Below are 16,957 nucleotides of genomic sequence, written 5' to 3' on the forward strand. Positions count from 1 at the left end.
AAATGAGAATACCAAACCCTTTAAAAAGCTGGCTTAAAACTCAACATTCAAAAAACTAAGGTCATGGCAGCCAGTCCCATTACTTCATGGCAAATAGATGGGGAAACAATGGAAACCATGGCAAACTTTATTTTCCTGGGCTCCAAAATCACTGCAGATGGTGACTGCAGCCATGATTAATAGACACTTGCTCCTTGGAAGAAAAGCTATGACAGACCTAGACAGCATATTAAAAAGCAAAGACATTACTTTGCCAGCAAAGGTTCGCAAAGTCAAAGCTATGGTTTTTCCAGTAGTCATGTATAGATATGAGAGACCACAAAGAAGTATGAGTGCTGAAGAATGGATGCTTTTGAACTGTAGTGTTGAAGAAGAGAGTCAATGAGGACTCTTGTACTGCAACGAGGTCAAACCAGACAATCCTAAAGGAAATCAATCCTGAATATTCATTGGAAGGATTGATGCTGAAGCTGAAGCTCCAACAATTTGGCCACCTGATGCGAAGAGCTGACTCATTAGAAAAGTCCCTGATGCTGGGAAAGATTGAAAGCAGGAGAAGGGGATAACAGAGGACAAGATGGTTGGATGGCATCACCGACTCAATGGACATAAGTTTGAGCAAGCTCTGGGAGGTAGTGAAGGACAGGGAAGCCCGGAGTGCTGCAGTCCATGGGGTCGCAGAGTCGGACATGACTGAGCAACTGAACAACAACAACAATACCAGACCACCTTATCTGTCTCCAGAGAAACCTATATGCAGGTCAAGAAGCAACAGTTAAAACCAGACATGAAACAATGGACTAGTTCAAAATTTGGAAAGGATTACATCAAGGATGTATATTGTCACCCTGCTTATTTAACTTATATGCAGACTACATTATGAGAAATGCCACGCTGGATGAATCACAAGCTGGAATCAAGATTTCTGGGAGAAATAGCAACAACCTCAGATATGCAGATGATATCACTCTAATGGTAGAAAGCAAAAAAGGAACTAAAGAGCTTTTTGATGAGGGTGAAAAAGGAGAGTGAAAAGGGTGCCTTAAAACTGAACATTTAAAAAATGTGGCATCCGGTCCCATCACTTAATAGCAAATAGATAGGGGAAAAGTGGAAACAGTAGCAGATTTTATTTTCTTGGGCTCAAAAATCACTGTGAGTGCAGCCATAAAATTAAAAGATGCTTGCTGCTTGCAAGAAAAGCTATGACAAACCTAGACAGTGTATTAATAAGCAGAGACATCACTTTGCCAACAAAGATCCATTTAATCAAAGCTATGGTTTTTCTAGTAGTCATGTATAGATGCAAGAGTTGGACTGTAAAGAAAGCTGAGTACCGAAGAATTGATGCTTTTGAACTGTGGTGTTGGAGAAGACTCTTGAGAGTCCCTTGAACTGGAACGAGATCAAACCAGTCCATCCTAAAGGAAATCAATCCTGAATATTCACTGGAAAGATTGATGCTGAAGATGAAGCTCCAATAATTTGGCTTTCTGATGCGAAGAGCCGACTCATTAGAAAAGATCCTGGGAAAGATTGAAGGCAGGAGGAGAAGGGAGAAACAGGGTGAGATGGTTGGATGGCATCACTAACTTGATAGACGAGTTTGTGCAAACTCTGGGAGATGGTGAATGACAGGGAATCCTGGAGTGCTGCCATTCATGGGGTGACAAAGAGCCAGAAATGACTTAGAGACTGAACAACAACAACAGAGTTTATATATAACAGATAAAATAACTCAGATACAAAGTCACTCAGTTGTGTCCAACTCTTTGTCACCCCATGGAATAGTCCATGGAATTCTCCAGGCCAGTATACTGGAGTGGGTAGCTGTTCCCTTCTCCAGGGGATCCTCCCTACCCAAGGATTGAACCCAGGTCTCCCACACTGCAGGTGGATTCTCTACTAGGTGAGCCACCAGGGAAGCCCATGTTTTATTATAATTATTGTATAATAGCTTGCCTCACTTTGGTTTCCAGCCTACCAAAAAAGGGGGTGGGGGGAGAGGATTCCATTAAGATGTAAATTATCTGGAATTTTAGATACTTTGCTAAATGTTCTGTAGGACTGATCCTCCTGAAAGTTGGACACAAGTGCCTCAAGCTGTGTTGTGAACAGCTAACTTTGCTCCGTTCTCTCCGAATTTATGTACTAAAGAGAACATTTGTGGGAGCATCCTTCACTTGAAATCTGTAGAGTTCTAATGAGATTTCCCTGGGAAAGTACAAAACCTGATCATATATACAGCTAGCTGCTTCAGAGGTCTCACCCCATCCTGGACCTCCCCACCACAAGTACATTAACCCATGTACTTGGACCCATGGAGCAATTATGAAATTCTATCAGTGTTTTTGACCTATTCCTTTCCCTATCATTCTACCCACCTACCACAGTAACTAAGATATGTTTACATGTATGTATAATCTTTACAAAACCCTGGGTCATTGCTTCCCAACCTGTTGATTGCAAATAACTGGGAGAATATGAAAGTATTGGAAGAGTTTCTCAATCATCTTACCACTATCATAATCCTCTTCTTCCTTGGAAGCTGTGAACTCCTGGGGTCCTAAGATAACATAGATGGCCCCCAAATCAATCTGCCCACATAATTCTAACAGACGTTGACCTAAAGCATCCTGCTATTTCCCACTTCCTCCCCCAAAACACCCATTAACAGTAGAAGGAATGAGCCTGCCAATGAGGCCTTCCCTCCAGTTCAAAGAGATTGGCTTTTTGAAGATCTCGTTCAGAATTCTTGAGAGGGTTAAAAAGTTCCCAGATACATCAAGGTATGCCTGTCATCTTGATAACTATTTGGTGACCCACGGTTTGGCTCGAGTTCAGATGAAAGCTAGAATACTTTATCCCTGCCTATGTAATACGTAAGGCAAGATTTTCTAAAGCAGGATATATTACAGGAAAATCAGCAGGACCTGGCCTAGAAAATAAAAGGAATTGAAGTATTATCTTTGAATGAAAACTTGGGATTTTAAGATGGATTTCCAATATAGTTAACCCATTTCCATTTAATATTCTCACTTTAAATCCTCAACAATGTATATGTATTTATTCAGTGAATATTAAGTATCAAACCACAATAATCTGGGGTTCCTCAATATAAATTTTTCTATTAAAAACAGCTCATGCTATAAAATATTGTGAAACACTTTCCTAGACTAACTGGCTTATAGCTTCTGGCCCAGTCATTTTTTAAAGGGTAATAGAAAAGGTTCTAACATGATCATTTTGAATTCTAGAAACGAGGCTACATGAAGAAATGTTGACATTGAACTTACAGAGTAGTGTTAAGTGATTTTATGAGGTTGTGATTCAAAATAACCTGACTGCTTTAAGGAGTCCAGGTGCTGAGTCATTTACTGAAACTACCAGAGGACATTAATTAGAAGCAGCTGATAGTGGCATCATTTGCTCCTTTTTTAAAAAATAAATGGAGAAGGTTATTCTGTGAAGAAGACAGGATACTATAGGAGGTGTACAAAGCTTATGACTGAAGCCTTCCTCATTAATACCCCCACCAATGTGGAAAAGAAAAAATCTGATTTAGGAATTCAAGATAAAAATACCTTGGCTCTATCAAAATGGTAATGGTTAGTTCTAAGAAGAGTGATTGTGGGTTACATTCTTCCTTCCTATGCTTTTTTCTTTATGTTTTCCATAAATAAATATTTCACTTTTAATAATAAATTCTTAACTTAAATAAGCAGATTCTGCTATCGTGTGCATGGTTCTGTAATAGGTATAAGCGTGTAAAGAAATGGACTCCTTGGACTGCAAGATCAAACCAGTCAATCCTAAAGGAAAACAATGCTGAATATTCATTGGAAGGACTGATGCTGAAGCTGAAGCTCCAATACTTTGGCCACGTGATGCGAATAGCTAACTCATTTGAAAAGACCCTGATGCTGGGAAAGATTGAAGACAGGAGGAGAAGGGGATGACAGAGGATGAAATGGTTGGATGACATCACTGACTCAATGGACATGAGTTTGAGCAAACTCCAGGAGATGGTTAAGGACAGGGAATTCTGGCGTGCTGCAGTCCATGGGATCACAAAGAGTCAGACACTACTGAGCAACTGAACAACAATAACAAAGAAATGGAAACCGGCCTGTGATCTCAAGGAAATTACAAAGAGGTTAACAATACCACATGGTCACAATGTGTTAGGTATCAAATGAGTGATGAAAGCAAGTTGCTTTATGGGCTAAAACAGAAGTGACAGTTTAGAAGACACTTGGATGAGGGGCACCAGTTCTTCAGAAGTGGGGTGCAATGTTTTCAGTTCATTTCAGTTCAGTTGCTCAGTCATGTCCGACTCTGCGACCCCATGAATTGCAGCATGCCAGGCCTCCCTGTCCATCGCCAACTCCCGGAGTTCACTCAGACTCATATCCATTGAGTTGGTGATACCATCCAGACATCTCATCCTCTGTCGTCCTCTTCTCCTCCTGCCCCCAATCCCTCCCAGCATCAGAGTCTTTTCCAATGAGTCAGTTCTTTGCATGAGGTGGCCAAAGTACTGGAGTTTCAGCTTTAGCATCATTCCTTCCAAAGAACACCCAAGACTGATCTCCTTTAGAATGGACTGGTTGGATCTCCTTGCAGTCCAAGGGCCTCTCAAGAGTCTTCTCCAACACCACAGTTCAAAAGCATCAATTCTTCGGCGCTCAGCTTTCTTCACAGTCCAACTCTCATATCCGTAAATGACTACTGGAAAAACCATAGCCTTGACTAGACGGACCTTTGTTGGCAAAGCAATGTTTTAGGGGTTATTAAAACAGGAGGCTTAATTGAGAGTCTGGATAAGGGATGATTAGACTCTGTCTCCTAAATACCCTCCCCATGGTTTCCATAGCCAGGCAGCTACTCCTTCCCCTCTGATCACTTCTTGAGAAACTGAATGAGGCTCTAGATCCAGAAATGAGGTACCTTTCTGAAACTGTTACCTGAAAGGTGAGTGTTCTGTATTTTCTTGGATTCTGTCATTGTCTTTTTAGCATATAATCATCACATAAAGTTATATTAATTATATGTATAATTATACATAAATATATGTAACTATATATATAACATATATATAATGTTATATTTATGTATATATATATATATATATATAAATTTCTGTATCCCTGAAGATCTGACATATGTGAACTTAAAGATACTGGGAAAGACAAGCATCTACCAGGACTAGCTAATTCCCAAAGTTAGTCAAACAATTTACTTGCAAGCATGTTTTTCATACACAAACCAACCAATCTGAGACCATTACCCCCAACCACCTCCTTATCTAAACTTTTACACCAAGCCAATATTTCCCCTGCCATAATTTAACCCAGGGCAAGGTACAGACAAAAGGGACAACTCCTATGCCCTAAACCCACTGGAATTATTCACACCAGCCAGCCTTCACTTGTTTCTCCTGTCCTGCCTTGCCTTTCAACCACAGAAGTCACAATAAAGGATATGGCATAGGCTTTCCCCTGGCTCTTGCTTCTGTCTTCCTCCCAACCAAAATTTGGTGTTTCCCCTACAACCTGTGTGGCATCACGGGTCCCCTTCTCTTGGGAAACATAAGTAACATTCTTTCAATGGTAATTACCATTCAATCATCACTCATCAACTACATAAGTTAAAGTCCCAGGTACAACATAGCAAAAGGACCTCCCCCCTACTAAGCAAGTTTTCTTAATCATTAGGCTATATGCTGTTTTATTGGACACCCCCCAACTGTAAATATATCCAGATATCTTCTCCTGAGGTAATCCACTTTTTAGGGACTACTGCCTACAAAAGCGTACAACCCAACTTTGTAGGCACAATTAAGAGAAGGAGTCTAAAACAATGGATTCTTAACTGGGTTAGGTTATATCTAGCCTAGAATGAATAAAGAGGCTAGAATTCCTTTACTTAACCAAGTCCCAAAAGATGATTGAATCCGCCTGCTTTGCAGGAGACCCTGGTTCGATTCCTGGGTCAGAAGGATCCCCTGAAGAAGGCATAGGCTACCCAGTCCTGTATTCTTGGGCTTCCGTGGTGGCTCAGTGGTAAAGAATCTGCCTGCAATGCAGGAGACCTGGGTTCGACCCCTGGGTTGGAAAGATCCCCTGGAGAAGTGCATGGCAATCCACTCCAGTATTCTTGCCTGAAGAATCCCCACAGACAGAGAAGCCTGGTGGGCTACAGTCTATGGGGTCACAACGAATCGGACACATCTGAGTGATCTAAGTACAGCATCACTCCTGGGGGAAGGGGGGAGCAGGGTAGGGGGTATTTAAATTTATTTTCCCACTATGCTGAACCAATACTATACTCCTCTAATTGTTCATCCTGAAGCAGAGCAGAAAGAAAAACAAAAAAATCGGAATCCAGTCTTCTCATTTCCCCCACCTAAGAACTGATTCATGATAAAAGTGACTTTCTGGTTATCGGCTATGAAAACAAAGATAACTATTAAAAGATTCTTAAAGACTTTAATTTAATGGATATATGCAGGTGGCATTTAAAATGCCTGACTCCTCAAATCATTACAATTTACTTGCTTTGTCTCCAGAATTTAGTACAATAAGTGAAATCCAAGAGAGAAACTCTAGAGGAAGGATTATATATTCCACAGGATTTCTGGCAGTTGTCCAAAACTTCTAGGTATTGTTTTTAACAGCCCTGGAAATTCAGTTAAGTTGTGAGTGGCACAGGAGCTGTGAGTGGTCAGGAGCTATGGATGATTGATGAACAGTAATGATCAAGGATCATAGGAGATGGAGAGACACTCCCACTTTTCTGTTAACTAGAAATTACACCTCATAGCATTATATTTCTCTTCTTTTTTAAAGAGCACTTAAAAAAAAAATTTTTTTTGTCAATCGTCCAACTTAGGATAACGTTTCTATAGTTCTCTACTGCTGCTGCTGCTAAGTCGCTTCAGTCGTGTCCGACTCTGTGCAACCCCCATAGACGGCAGCCAACCAGGCTCTCCCATCCCTGGGATTCTCCAGGCAAGGACACTGGAGTGGGTTGCCATTTCCTTCTCCAATGCATAGTTTTCTATATAGATACATATGCTAAACCTCATTCAATCTTTGTATTCACCACAAGGCCTAGCAGAGTCTCTGGCACTTTTTTTTTTTTAATTAACGAATAACTTAGCTGCATATATAACACACCAGACTAAGCAGGGATAAACTCAAACAGACCCCACGGTTTACTTTTTTATTTTGGAGTGGGGGCAGACTGGAAGTAGGTAGTTATGACTGCTAGACTACAGCCTTGCTCCACCCGACCCCGCCCTGTTTGACGTCACAATCCGGAGCTGGAACTACCATTCCCAGAATGCCGTGCGAATGGGCCGGCTCTCTGGAAGACGCCGAGTGATTGGCGGGAGGAGGCGTTTCCTTCCGGCGTTTCCCCGGACCGGGAGGCGTGGACTAGGAGAGGCGTTCGGACGCTATTACCGGGTTGGGCGGGTCGGGCTGAGGAGGGGTTTGGGGGTGAGCCCTGAGTCCCCCGCCCGCTGAGGAGATGGATGAGGATGGGCTTCCTCTCATGGGCTCAGGCATAGACCTGACTAAGGTTTGTAAAGATGGAGTTGGATTTCGGCGACCTGGGAGGAGGATGGGAAAGGGACGCTGGGTTCCCAGAAAGACCCCACCTCTCTGCCCAACCCTGGCCTGTGCGTGTCTTCCCCCTCTCTTAGGAGGGAGGGTTCCACAGTTTACCTTAAAAAGGGGTCCTTCCCGAGCCTTCTAAGGTGGGGCGGGAGTGGTATGCCTCTCCTCTCCTTCCCTTCCCGAGTCACGAGTTCTTATGTTCAAGGGCAAGAACTCTTACCTGTTCCGACCTCTAAACCGACCTTTATTATATTTGGCCCTTCAGTTTTTCGTGTGTTTGTGTGTGTTGCCTTTACCTGCGAAAGTTCACATCTGTGAATCCAGAACCCGTTCTCAAACTTTGCAGCCTCTGTCATTTTGGACACCCCACCCCCACAGTTTAGGAAAACAAGTTAATGACTATTCGCAGTACTTCCAGTAACTGTATCACACAGGAGAACGCCTCCTTATTATTAATATCAAGGTGATTTCGTGCTGTACGTTTCGTCCTGTACGGATCATGTTTATTTTTACGTAAAACAGGTGCCAGCTATTCAACAGAAAAGAACGGTGGCTTTTCTAAACCAGTTTGTGGTACACACTGTACAGTTCCTCAACCGCTTTTCTACAGTTTGTGAGGAGGTAGGTCCTTTGATACTGGTTGAATGAGTGGCCCAATGTCACCTTGCACTTTAGAAGGTAACAAATGAATAAAGTAAGAATTATGGTGTATGCAATTATGTACTATGACCTCTTGTCCCCCAGTTATTGTGTTGACATAGCTTAAATCCTCTTTGATTCTATTACCGTCAGTTCCTACAGCCCATCTCTGCTGAATGAACTTTCTGGAGGCTTTGTGAAATAGTTCAGTAAGGTTTATTGTGATTAAACAACAAAAGCAGTTCCAAGATTTCACAAAAACATTTTTTTTTTAAATTTTTGAAGTTGGTTATGTTTCTCTTACCCTAAGGATTGCATTTTAAATGTATACTGTTTCAGTTTCTATTAAAATTATGTTACATTGCTTCATGGAAAGGATGATTGGGGAGGTAGCCTAGAAACATAACTTGGGCATCAAATATCATGATAGAAGTAAAAATACTTTCTGCAAATGAGTTGTGAATTAAGGATCAAGTAACCCAATGACCCAGGTGGCACAGTGGTAAAAGAGTCTGTCTGCCAGTGCAGGAGACATGGGCTTGATACCTGGGTAGGGAAGATCCCCTGGACTAGGAAATGGCAACCCACTCCAGTATTCTTGCCTGGGAAATCCCGTGGATAGAGGAGCCTGGTGGGCCACAGTTCATGGGGTCGCAAAGGGTCGGAAACAACAGCATGCACATACAACCCAGTGACAGGTTAGGTACCATATCCAGGGACACCTGTCTTAACAAAAAACTAAAAGAGAGTGGGAAGGAAAATGGGAAGCATGACTTGAAATTGGTTTGAAGAAAGGAGAAAAAGAGGACAAGGAAGTGGGACAGTCATCTAAAACCAAAAGGTGTTCTTGCTCAGTTTTCTTTACTACTTGAGGATCATGTTAAACCTTAGGGCTCCACTTTGGGGTCATGAACTACCTGAGTGCTGAAATTACTGTTCATCATTTGAGTATCCCCCCCGATCCAGTCCTTGAATGAGACTGTTCATAGAGGGATGGTTGCTGCCTAAAAAGTGTAGGAATATAGATGTCCTTGGGCCCCTTATTCTGTGTTAAGAATAGGATACACTTATATACACTTTAATATATTAAAATCATTGTGCTCAGTCCATAGGCTAGAGAAAATTCCCACACAGATATGACAGTATTTCTCCATAAGCTTGCCAATTCTACTTTACAAAAGTTCAGTGACCACTTAAAATTAAATACCCCTTCAGTGGGGAATCCCCGATGGCTCAGCTGAATCTGCCAGCAGTGCAGGAGACGGGAGACGCAGGTTTGATCCCTAGATGGGGAGGATCCCCTGGAGGAAGAAAATAGCAACCCACTCCAGCATTCTTGCCCAAAATATCTCACGGACAGAGGAGCCTGATGGGCTACAGTCCACAGGGTCAAAGAGTCAGGTCTCTGAGAGTTGAGCCTCAAAGAATTGGACACAACTGAGCACACATACAGATAAAATATAACAAAAACTGTCTTGTTGATTGCTTATCGATTATCAAAGCCTCACGATTCATTCTTTCCTCCCTTCTGTTCCTCTCTCAACTACCCCCCTCCAACTGTTTTGACTATATCACTATTTCCTACTTCTTCCTTGAACCCCAGAAGAAACTTTGTGGACAAAAATTCATGAAATTTAAAAGTAGCTAATTGCCTTTTTCTCCTTAATGGATGGTAATTTAGGATTGACTGTCACTCATTTAGAATTCAGCTTGTGGCATTCATCTTGGATGTTTATGTCAATTGTAGACTTTTTACTTGGTGTGATGACAGTAATATTCATTGTGTACTTATTCTGTGCTAGGCATTGTGCTAAGTGCTTTACGTGTACTTAATTATCACAGCCCAGACCTTTAAGAAAGGTCCAATTATCTCTTTTTTAGAAATACAGAAACTGAGATGTAGAAAGGCTTAAATCATTTACTTAGTCATTTATTCATGCACTGATCGTATATTTGAGGGCATAGTATTTATAGCTGCAGTAGCTACTTGCCTACATTCAAACAGCTAGAAAGTAAGAGCTGGGATTCCAATTCTGATCTGTTACCTGGTTTCAATCTTCTGTTCTGTTGCACCATCTGATTGAATAAGAGGCATGTTTATATCATTTTCAAGTGAGAGATTGCACTGTCTTCTTTATAGCTATTTCAAAATTTAGTTTTTAGATTTGTGTTCTCTTCTTTACCATGCCATTTCTATTTAATATAATGTCTTTTATATGATAAACTCCAGGGATATAATATACATATTCATATATGAAGGGCCATTTTCTCCCAAGTTAAGATCAGTTTCCAAACTGGGTTGTTATTTGTTTATAGCAGCTATTAAACCTGTGGTCTTTGTTTAGTTAAAGCCTTAAACAAGGACCAAAACCACGCTGTTTCCCTCAAAAAAAAAAAAAAATTGAACTTCAGCTGTTACTTTTTGAACTTGAAGTGAACTGGAGGGAAAAGAAAACCTGGTGGGTTTTGGTTTGTTTGGGTTTTATTGTGAGGGGAGAGGATATTGGGGAGGTTTTTGTTTTAACTTTTTCACTTAATCTGCTTTGAACCAAACCCAAACAGTATCTTCAGTCACAGCTAAACTCAAATGAAAATTAAATTTGAAATCAATAGGGGTCTTTCTTCATCACTAATACTGGTTTTAGAATTCTTTGATAAAGAGAAAAGTGAAGAAGTTAGCTTTTAAAAAACTTTAGGGATACTGAACTACTTTGTAACTCTTCTAATGACTAGAACCAGGATAGGAGAAAAGTTAGAAGATGGAGAAAGGAAAGTTAGTTGAATCTGACCCAAGTTACAGAGTTACTCAGGGTCCGTCTCCTCTTCCCTCACAAGTGTCCAGTAAGCATTTCTATTCTGGTCCTAATCATCAAAATCTTGTGGCAGTCCACTGGGAGAGGGATTGCAAATTTTAAATAGGAAGTACGTGGAGAACAGCGCAAGTTCTGCGCATAGCACAGATAAGACTGAGTGGAAGTTTAACCTTATTGTAAATTTTAAAGTTAAAGGTATTCAGCAAACAGGGCAATCAGGTGTATTTGACTCAGACTTGTAACATGCCTAGAATACTGGGATTTTAGTCATTTCTAAATAGTCTAAAACATTTCTTTTTAAAAAAAATAAATAACTTTAAATACAAGCAAAAGCTCTTAGAATTTTCACATGACCTAAAAAAAAAATTTAGTGCTTATCTTCTGTGTCCAATTTTTAGGCCCACCATCAGACTTCACCTTAAACCAAATAAGGTTTTGCTGAAAACCCTATTTACTGCTATAACTTTTACAACTGCTTTTAAAACTTTTACAACTGCTGGATTTAAGTGTCAGATGAAGCTTAGTAAAACCATCAGTTGCTTCCCTCTCTGGCTTCTAGGACATAACTCAACCCAAAATGACTAATTGTTTCTCTTTTAAAGAACCGGATCTGCAAATGGGATATTTTACAAACCTGAAGTCCCACAGTGCTTTTTTTCCCATGTTCAACTTTTAGCTCCATATTTCTTCCTCTTTTTTTTTTTTTTCACTTGAGTAAAATGCACTGCCTTTGCAAATAGGTGGGTGGTGCATCAAGAACTCTTCAACTTTATCTGAAAAACTAGGAACCTTGTAAATTCCCCTGTTGTCCCAACTCAAGATATTTCAGGTTTGCTTTAAATGCTTATAAAGAGGATGGATTGTTAAATGGATGGGAAAGTAGACATACCTTTCTGTTTCCTCTCTGCTGAAACTTTCAAAGGTGGGGACAATTACTGTTATTGATCATGTTACTTATATCCATAGTCATCTACAGTTGAGAGTAGTGGTTCTCAACCAGGGAACATTTGGCAATGTCTAGAAACATTTTTCGTTGTTGCAGTTGGGGAATTTTTGTGGCAATTAGTGGGTAGAGGTCACAGATTCTGCTAACTATCCTATGGTGCACAGGATAGACCTTTACAACAAAGAATTATCCAGCCCAAAATAGAGCCAGTCAGTAGAGCTCAGTCAATAGAGCCAAGACTGAGAAACCTGCTTTCTGGTGGTCTAGGAGTTTAGAAGGAAAATGCAGACGACATAAACATCATAGAAATGCGCTTTAGCAGCCCATAAATGAAACCAGGTGTATTTTGTCAAGTGACAGTGGCATTTTAGAAAGTACATATTTGTGTGTGTTATAACAGTAATTACATGGGAACAGACTGAAAAACATTTATTATGCTGAATAATCTTTGAAAAGCAGAGGTTCTTAATTTTGCCATGGATCCTTTGGCAGTCTAGTGAAATGAAATTAATGTTTTTAAATGCATAAAATAAAATGTGTGGGATTATAAATGATATCAAGTGCATAATTTAAAACGGAGAAGGACATGGCAACCCACTCCAGTATTCTTGCCCGGAGAATCCCACAGACAGAGGAGCCTAGCAGGTTACAGTCCATGGGGTCGCAAATAGACATGGCTGAGCGACTAACACACAACACATATATATGGCTAATTTAATGGTACAGAATAACTAGAGCATGGTAAGCTCTTGCTTCTGGTTTATTTTGGGTTTTAATGGTTGGTTGATTCCTTTGCTTTTTTAGTATTCTTATTTTTTTTTCTTTGTTTTAATTCTTCCCGACATTAACTACTTATCTTCCAATTTCATCTTCTTTTCAAACTTGGAAAATTTGAATTCAGGACTAATTGTATATATTTCTGTGTTTAAGTGATATACAAAGGCAGACCCTGCTCCTTTCTGTTTGGGGCTAGTTTTTAATCCTGTGTTCTATGAAGAATTCCTTCATTCAGCAACAAGTAATTATCAGGCTCCTGTTAAGTGTCAAGTACTGCTCTGGTCACAAGGGATATTAACAGTGAATAAAAAACTCTGTCTTCAGAGGAGTTCACATTCTGGTCCCAGTGATTGATTATGGCTCTGATAATGAGTTTCATAAGACTGAAACTGTAATAGCTTCTCTATGAATACAGTTTTATAAAATAACCATGAAACATCCTAATAAAGATAATTGAATACTTGAGTTTGAGTTCTTACTCTTGTAAATAAGAGAGTAGTATATTAGAAAATCACAAATATTTTAACCATAGTTTTTAACTTTATCCTTTTGTTTCTACTCTTTCTTTTTCAGAAACTAGCAGACCTTTCTCTTCGAATCCAGCAAATTGAAACAACTCTCAATATTTTAGATGCAAAGGTTTGTATTTCTGAATAATTTATAGGATAAACTTGCTCTACATATATCAACTTTCTCAGTTGCATTTAACTTTAATTGTATTTAGGAATGAATTCAACTTAGCTCCTGCATCCATGATGTGGTGCAGTGCTTTCATTTGTTTAATTTATTATAATTGCAAAGGAAATAATCTTCATTATGAACCACTAACTAAGTCTGTTTAAATATACACGTGGGTCAAGATTTCTTTCATTATTTAATCAAAAACATAATGAGTAACATGTTAACAAATTGAATGTTATATAGTTTGCTGAAGCAAAGCTCATTTAATGGAAAACTCACAATTATCTTAATAATAGTCATTGATAACACAGGAAACAATTCTGTAAAACTTTACATGTCTCCAGAACAAAATTTGGAGAAAATCTCAGCTATTTTCCATTTGTAAATATATTAAATGCTAGTGAGTAGTACCAGTTCTGATGTCAGAAATCACAAAAGGTAACTGTCATATAAAAGCAAAAATAGAAGGTTGTTTCAGTTTGAAAGCTTGCAGGTTTTGTGTGCTTTTCTTGTATATAAAATAATGGAGATGCTAATATATTTTTGTGACTTTGTTCTTTTATCAAAAAAAATTGACCTGAAAAAATATTTATTGACTATTTATAATCCATGGGCTTGCCAAGAGTTGGACACAACTGAGTGACTGAACTGAACTGAAGGAAGTGAAATCTTCTAGCATAGGGATCAGAATGTCTGGTTTATGCTTTCTGTATCTTCCTGTGGTCTTCAGCTACTGTATTTCCCTCAGAACATTTCTTTAGCTTGTAATTTAGGATATTTGGCCTTGAACATGTTCAAAATAGTTTCTTAGCAGCCATACCTACTTGAAACTATTAGGGCCATAGACACTGTGCTAAATACTGTCATCAGTCAACAGTTTTCAATGAATATTGCTGCTTTAGATCTTATTGCCATTGTTTTTTCATTATTCTTTATTATGAATATGTATATTATTTTAATGTTTGTGGAATTCTTAAGTTAGAGTCCACGGTCACAAGTTAAGTTGCCATGTGGACAGGTTAACCTTAATTATTTCCATGACCACAGAGTTAATCCTCAAAGTTAGCCAAACATTTGACAGATGTGTGTCACTGATATCAGGATGAAATCAGAAAAGAATGTTTGCATGGATCTTGGAAATCCAACTTAAAATGCTTAACCACTGACATCATGCTCATTTTTTATGTATGGAAACTAACACATTGTAGTAACATGAAGTGATATTACTAAAGAAAGAAGAATAAGCTGCATCATATGTTAACATGCGGCAAGAGTTTTCTCATTTCCCAGATTATTCAAACTTAAAATGTGCTACAGAGCACATTTTGAAGGGGAACAAAATATATTTAATCAAAATCTTTTTACAAATTTGGGATGTAAGTTTTCTCATCCCCCACTTTACAGGTGGGAAAATTGAGGCCTAGGAAGATTTGCACAGGGTTACATATGTTGTCAGAGAAAGCAATGGCACCCCACTCCAGTACTCTTGCCTGGAAAATCCATGGACGGAGGAGCCTGGTAGGCTGCAGTCCATGGGGTTGCCAAGAGTCGGGCACGACTGAGCGACTTCACTTTCACTTTTTACTTTCATGCATTGGAGAAGGAAATGGCAACCCACCCCAGTATTCTTGCCTGGAGAATCCCAGGGACGGGGAAGCCTGGTGGGCTGCCATCTATGGGGTCGCACAGAGTTGGACTTGACTGAAGCGACTTAGCAGTAGCAGCAGCAACATATGTTGTGACTTAAACCTTGGCAATCTGACTCCAAAGCCCATGCTCTCATTCCTTACACTAGGATTCCTTATTAAAAATATAATTCCTGAGAAAGAATGGTGACAACCTAAATTAGATTAGTGAGAAATTCTTCAAAAATTTTTTATTTGTCAATCCCTTTCACTTTTAAGTAGTTTATGGCATGGAGAATTTCAACCAAAGATGAGATTTTATGAAACCACTTCTATAGCTTTAAAACTTAAGAAAACTATTTGAAACACAACACATACTTAGACACTTACTCTTTAAAGATCTAATATTATCCTCATATACCAACATTAATTTTCTCCTCTCAGTTAGCATCTATCCCGGGCCTAGATGATGTCACATTTGAAGTATCTCCTGTAAATGTCAGTAGGATCACAAATGGAACACATTCTGAAGCCACTTCAGAGCAATCACAGGTATGTAATTAAGTTCCAGGAAGCATGAGCACCTCTTCTTGGGTGAACCAGATAGACCAAATCTGCAGGTTCAAATAAAGAAGTTAAATAAAAATGTAGCACTTGACTAGTAATATTTTAAACTTTAAGATAAAAAATACAGTTTGAAAAAAGTTACTAGCTTTTCATTTTGTTATTCTGAACAGTTTCCTGAAGTTAATATTTTTCTTGCCTATAAAACAGAAAATTGACCTATAAAGGACTAGGAATAATCTTAAATATAACTACTTTCTTCAAGTTCACTCTGGAAATTTTCTTCTTGGTTCTTGTAAGAAATGTGTCTTTTAAATGTTTTAGTATGACATTTTCACACATGAATAAAAATAGAATAGTTCAATGACTAACCAAGTGCCCATTACCTGGATTCACCAGTTGAGATTTTGTTGCAATTGCTTCATCTATCTTTTTTTGTCACTGAAGTGAATTCCAGGCATCATGTCTTTTCACCCGTGTATAATTCCCTGAGCATCTGTGAAAAGTTCTGACATTTTCTTGTATAACCACAATGCCTTTATCATATACAATAAGCAGTAATTCCCTGATAATATCTAACTCTTTGTTACCAAAACTCTGCTCCATGGGCCAGCAACCTACCTGAGAACTTGTTAGAAATACAGAATCTCAGGTTCCACCCCAGACCCACTGAATCAGAATTTTCATTTTAACAATATCCATATGTGATTTAAAGGCTCTTGAAATTTGAGAGGTCCTAATCTAAGAAACACCACTTGTCTAAAAAAGTGTGTTTGGGGAGTTGATTTGTTCAAATCAGCATCCTTGTAAGGCCTGCACTCTATGTTTGGCTCTTATGTTTTAATGTTCATTTATGCTCTGTAAAAATTTAAATTGTGTATTACTTTTTATTTCAAGAAATAAAAATTCTTCATTGTTTAAGAATAATCGCTAGTATATCTCAGTGAGGTATTAAAATCCAAAATAAGATAATCACTAAAATGGTGGTCTAACAAGTAATACCAAACAAACAGACTTCCTGTGTATATGAAATTTTGCATTTGTACCTGGAGGTACTTTTTATGGGATATCTTTTAGATCATTATGATGTTATGTAAAGGTTTCTGACTGTATGTGTGGTGTGTTAAGTGCTTTTTATAAATTAACTCATTTAATTCTCACAACAGCCCTATTAAGTAAATACTTTTATCAGTTCTATTAATACTTTACAGGTATGTCAAATGAGGTACACAGAGGTTAATTTGTTGAAGGCCAGACAATAAATGTAAGAACTAGAATTTTTACCCA

At 38.9% G+C, this 16,957-nt stretch overlaps 1 protein-coding gene across 3 annotated transcripts in view; it reads left to right on the top strand.

Annotated features, from left to right (window-relative positions):
* The first annotated feature begins 7,414 nt into the window (after nt 1–7,414).
* The window catches only part of WASHC3 (WASH complex subunit 3), a 56,466-nt gene continuing 46,923 nt past the window's right edge, over nt 7,415–16,957 (top strand). For all 3 annotated transcript variants that reach the window (XM_040234864.1, XM_040234866.1, XM_040234867.1), the window contains exons 1-4: nt 7,415–7,587; nt 8,148–8,246; nt 13,374–13,439; nt 15,551–15,658. In XM_040234864.1, coding sequence (XP_040090798.1) covers nt 7,537–7,587; nt 8,148–8,246; nt 13,374–13,439; nt 15,551–15,658 — 324 coding nt within the window. In that variant the 5' untranslated portion in view covers nt 7,415–7,536. The remainder of the gene's footprint in view (nt 7,588–8,147; nt 8,247–13,373; nt 13,440–15,550; nt 15,659–16,957) is intronic.

Source organism: Oryx dammah, unplaced genomic scaffold (assembly GCF_014754425.2).
Source record: "Oryx dammah isolate SB20612 unplaced genomic scaffold, SCBI_Odam_1.1 HiC_scaffold_29, whole genome shotgun sequence".
Taxonomy (NCBI): domain Eukaryota; kingdom Metazoa; phylum Chordata; class Mammalia; order Artiodactyla; family Bovidae; genus Oryx; species Oryx dammah.